This window comes from Penicillium cosmopolitanum (assembly GCF_028827165.1).
Source record: "Penicillium cosmopolitanum strain IBT 29677 chromosome Unknown utg000001l:1.0-706529.0:1.0-706990.0, whole genome shotgun sequence".
NCBI lineage: Eukaryota > Fungi > Ascomycota > Eurotiomycetes > Eurotiales > Aspergillaceae > Penicillium > Penicillium cosmopolitanum.
In genome coordinates this window covers 114,013-118,604 of record NW_026622671.1, presented here as the reverse complement: position 1 = coordinate 118,604, position 4,592 = coordinate 114,013, and the positions used below count along the sequence as shown (strand labels likewise).

General features: G+C 45.9%; 2 protein-coding genes across 2 annotated transcripts; one reads left to right on the top strand and one right to left on the bottom strand.

The window, feature by feature from the left end:
- Positions 1–519: 519 nt before the first annotated feature.
- Positions 520–1,881, top strand: N7509_000027 (uncharacterized protein; the record flags this gene model as incomplete). Its single annotated transcript, XM_056624674.1, has 1 exon — positions 520–1,881. The coding sequence occupies one exon, from the start codon at positions 520–522 to the stop codon at positions 1,879–1,881; it is 1,362 nt and encodes a 453-aa protein (XP_056494775.1).
- A 1,547-nt stretch (positions 1,882–3,428) lies between these two features.
- On the bottom strand, positions 3,429–4,353 carry N7509_000026 (uncharacterized protein; the record flags this gene model as incomplete). The annotated part of the gene is made up of 2 exons (XM_056624673.1): positions 3,429–4,086; positions 4,136–4,353. 2 exons carry the CDS (start codon positions 4,351–4,353, stop codon positions 3,429–3,431), a joined length of 876 nt encoding a protein of 291 aa, XP_056494774.1.
- Between the last annotated feature and the right edge of the window lie 239 nt (positions 4,354–4,592).

Below are 4,592 nucleotides of genomic sequence, written 5' to 3'. Positions count from 1 at the left end.
TCACACTAACAATATTGTAATCACATCAAGTCACTAGTACCTATCTTCTAGCTGCTAGATTCGCTAGATTCCTCTAGAGCATTCTACAGCTAAACGAGAATTACACAAGAATAAGGGGCAAATGGCAGTAGGGAAGCTATACTTTAGGAGATTCAGTTTGTATGTTGTAAATATACTGCATTATTCTCTCCAATGCAGGCATACTAACAGGAGATGTGGGAGCACGTCCCTTGCGTACTGGAATAGTTTTACTCTATAGCATTCTTGTTGATTGAAAAAGAGGAAAAATGGGGGTGCGTTCGCATAGTCTATGCACTACGGGGGGCCAGGGCCGTCTCAACTATTTTAAATTGGTAGGTGTTGAAAATCGAGGTTGCATTGAAGAAGGTCTTTGGAAATCGTGGCTTGAAGTATTTAAGTAGCAAACGTCTCTGATATACAACACCGCCAACATCCAACACCGTTAACATACAACACTGGTCCGACTTACGGCATTGATTTCGTGGACAACTGAAAATCATGTTCCTCAGCCTCCTCACCTCTGCTCTCCTCTTCTCTAGCATCAGCAATGCGCAGATTAACCTCGGGACTGCTGCGTCCTTTGCTGTTCTTGGTGGCTCAACAGTGACGAACACAGGCCCAACATTTATTACTGGTGATCTTGGCGTCTGGCCTGGGACGTCTATCACGGGTGGGGGTTCAATTACGCTAGTTGGAGCTGTACACCAAACTGATGGGGTCGCTCATGGAGCACAGAATGATCTGACGACTGCATATACTACCGCAATGAATCTGGCATCTTCGACCTTGGCATCAGCGCAACTTTCTGGTCAAGCACCTCCTCCTGGTGTATATGATTCACCTACCTTGGATCTTAGTGTTGGAGGAACTCTCACGCTTAACGGAGGTGCGAATTCAGTTTGGATCTTCAAAGTCGGTTCCACCCTGGTCACTGGATCAGGCTCGGTAATTGCCCTGACTGGAGGTGCCCAAGCTTGCAACGTCTTCTGGCAAGTGGGTAGCTCAGCGACCCTGGGAACAAATAGCGTTTTCGTTGGGACCATCATGGCGTTAACTTCCATCACAGCGCAAACTGGCGCGACCATCAACGGACGCCTTCTTGCACGTAACGGAGCTGTGACTCTGGACACCAATAGAATCATCAATCAAGGTTGTGGAATTACTCCGCCTACGACGACAACAGTAGTTGTGCCCACACCCACGACAACTACTGCCGGATCACCAATCATCAATGTGCCTATTTTAGGGCCCATCGGGCCCATCGGGCCCATTTCGGTGCCCATTGACGCTGGCAGCGGCAACATCGGCGACAACGGCAACGGCAACGGCAACGACAACAACAGCGGCAACGGTAGCGGCAACGGCGGCAACGGCAGCGGCAGCGGCACCAGTGGTAACGGTAGCGGCAACGGCGGCAACAGCAACGGCAACGGCAATAGCGGTGGCGGAAATGGAAACGGCAATGGCAACAACGGCAGCGGTAACGGAAATGGCAATGGCAACAATGGCAGCGGTAACGGCAACGGCAATGGCAACGGCAATGGCAATAGTAATATCGTCACATTGTCCACGTCACACACAACCACGTCACCCACAACCACGTCGTGGAAACCATACTCAACTATCACGTACAATCACCCCGACCACAACCAAGACTACAACCAAGAGCACGATCAAGACTACAACCAAAAGCACAACCAAGACTACAACCAAGACTACAACCAAGACTACAACCAAGACTACAACCAAGACTACAACCAAGACTACAACCAAGACTACAACCAAGACTACAACCAAGAGCACGATCAAGACTACGACCAAGACTACGACCAAGACGACAACCTAGGATGGGACTTTTAATGGAATATTGGGAGGGATTCCCCTTCCCATCAGATTTGGGATGAATTTCTGGAAATTTCATATGGGAATTGTCCACTTGGTGTAACAATCGAGATCAGCCTCTATTTCCTGTTTGGGACTAGCGTGGCTCGCAGCCTATCTGCCAAGCCTCACCTCCCTCTTTGTTTCTTCTTCTTCTTCTCCAGACCTAAGTTAGTATCGCGTATTCAATGCACTTGTTTTTCGACGATCTGGCCATCTTTACACTTGGTGCTAAGCTCGAAATGTGACTATATTCGGGAAATGATATACGAAGTGGGCATTCTCTAAGTTTTTAGGATTACCATAGCAATGGAACCCGGCCCCGGAATAGGAGAGTAATTTCTTAAAACTTTGGGATCGAAATATTGCTGGAACTTGAGTTAGAAACAGTTTTACTACTATAGTTTATTAATTCTACGTGGTTGTCATTTTTTATAGTTAGATTGTCGACATTTCTGTATAAAAATTAACTATTATGTTGATTATTACATTGAATCCTTTCATGTCCCAAAAAACCACATTCAGAACACTTTGGTGGCGCCCGTACGCGTGGCTGAACTACAGATGATGCTAATTCAGTCTGTATAGCTTCCCGGGCCTCCTCTTGTCTTTTATTCTGACTTTGTATAAGATTATGATCATCTCCAATCGATAAGCCCTCTGGATGATTGATTTTCCGCTTAGATCGCTTTCGTTTTGTAGTTGTTTCTCATTTGCAGCCCGTAGATCATGGTTTTCTTTGGTAAGAATAGCAGCACTATTCATAGTCTGGAGGAACCCATGTAAAGCTGACTGACCAATGGAGCCTGAGGTCACCGTCGACAGCCCACATTCCAGACCCCATGGACTTAGGTGTCTGCCCCTTAAATACTTCGAGATTCTATTGTAACGGAGGTCCTTGAATCAAGCATGATTTTCCATATCTACCAATGTAAATAATTGCCGACATTCAAACTCGGCCGAGGTATGGTGCCTTATTTCGACCAAGGAGAATACCACAGGGTAAAATGTGCCCCTTTGCAAGACGCAGGCTTCCTCATTCTCTCATAAAACATCTCATTGAAATACCATTGAATTGATGACCTTCGAAGGTTGTTAACATGAGAATATAGGAAATGGAATGCAAGCCACCAGAATTTGAGAGCACGAGAATATGTCAAAGCCCAAGAATGAAAGCAATAGGAGGCTAATATACAGTAAAATTCGAAAAAAGTATAGCCCTTGGGCACACACACTTTGTTTCTCGGCTCGTAATCAAAACGGGTTTAAGCCTAGTTTGGCTAAATCGTAATAAAATCCGTTTGTGAGTGGCCATTAACTTACTGGAAGACGCGCGCGTCGCACGCATCGGCCCTGAAACGAAAGTCAGGGGAGCTATTAAGATGGTAGAAAAGGATAAGTAATGTTGAATTGTTATATGAAACATAAACGTGGGTGCAGTGCAACCCAACCAATCAAGAAGAACATTCCCGATGACTAATACCCGCAACACGAACTGACATAAGCTTCGGTGTTCTCAGCCGTATTTATTTTGACAGTGCAAGTATATCGGTGTATGAAGTTTTTCTTGGTCTCTGCGAACGCCTCTCGGGAGTCGGTGTACTTGTCTGTCGAGCACTTTCAGTTCCATCCAGATTGTCAGCCCATGTAACCTGAGTGCTTTCCTCATCTTCATCCTCGTCGGCAGTACTGGTGGCCCTAACGTTCTCTGCAAGTTGGGGGTCATAAAACTGAGACGTGGATTTGGACGGTGTAGTCGGACCAGCCCTTTGGGACCAGCGATCAACGCGTTTCCTCTTCCCAATTGTAGAAGAAGGGGTTGGTGGAAGGCTGCTTGTTGATGTTGGGAGAAAATGTATGTCGTCTGTTACGACAGCTAACTGGCGGTCCTCTTTTGTGAGGCCGAAGATACGACCGGTCAAAAACACATGAGTATCCAAATTGAGCGGTGGAAAGTTTGCCCAACGTTGCCCGTTCTTAAAGAAAGCCGTTATTGGAAAGGTATGAGGGGTACGGGTCGATGGATTGTAAACAGTTGTTTGAAGTCGATAGTGAAGTAAGTTCTGTCCGTCATTCAATTGTCCTCTTCGTTCAAGAACGATGCCGAGAAACGTCACGATAGGCTGGGCAGCGCCGGGGCAGTGCATGAAGTATGAATCTGGATCCTCTTGATTACCCGGATGGCTGCACAAATATAAGTAAAAACTCTCAATGATAGGGGATATATACTGACCGGTCTAAGTTATGAGCGTGCAGAATAATGTGGAAATCATCATCTTCAGACGATGTAGTCAAAAAGGCACCGGATGAATACACAAAAGCATTGGGCTGGCAAATCTCAGATCGATTACCCTCGTTAAAAAACCTAATCAGAGTAGGGATTTCACTCGACTCAACATCATCTGACTCGATATCTTTGAATGGAATGTTCAGGGCAACACGTAGTTGCATCGAAAGTGCTTTACCTGGACGCGTTGGGTCTGGTTCAACGTGTTCAACAAAATCACGTACATGGAGAATAGCAGGAAAAGATTTACTGGATGGAATATCGTGAACAGACAACCAAGTTGATGAAAATTAAAGACTGCTATGGAATACGACCGGAAATCCATGCAGAAAGAGAGAGCGGGGCAATAACTTATTTGCATGCTCTAAAAAATCGCTTTAGTCGAGGCACGTGCCTGGTACCA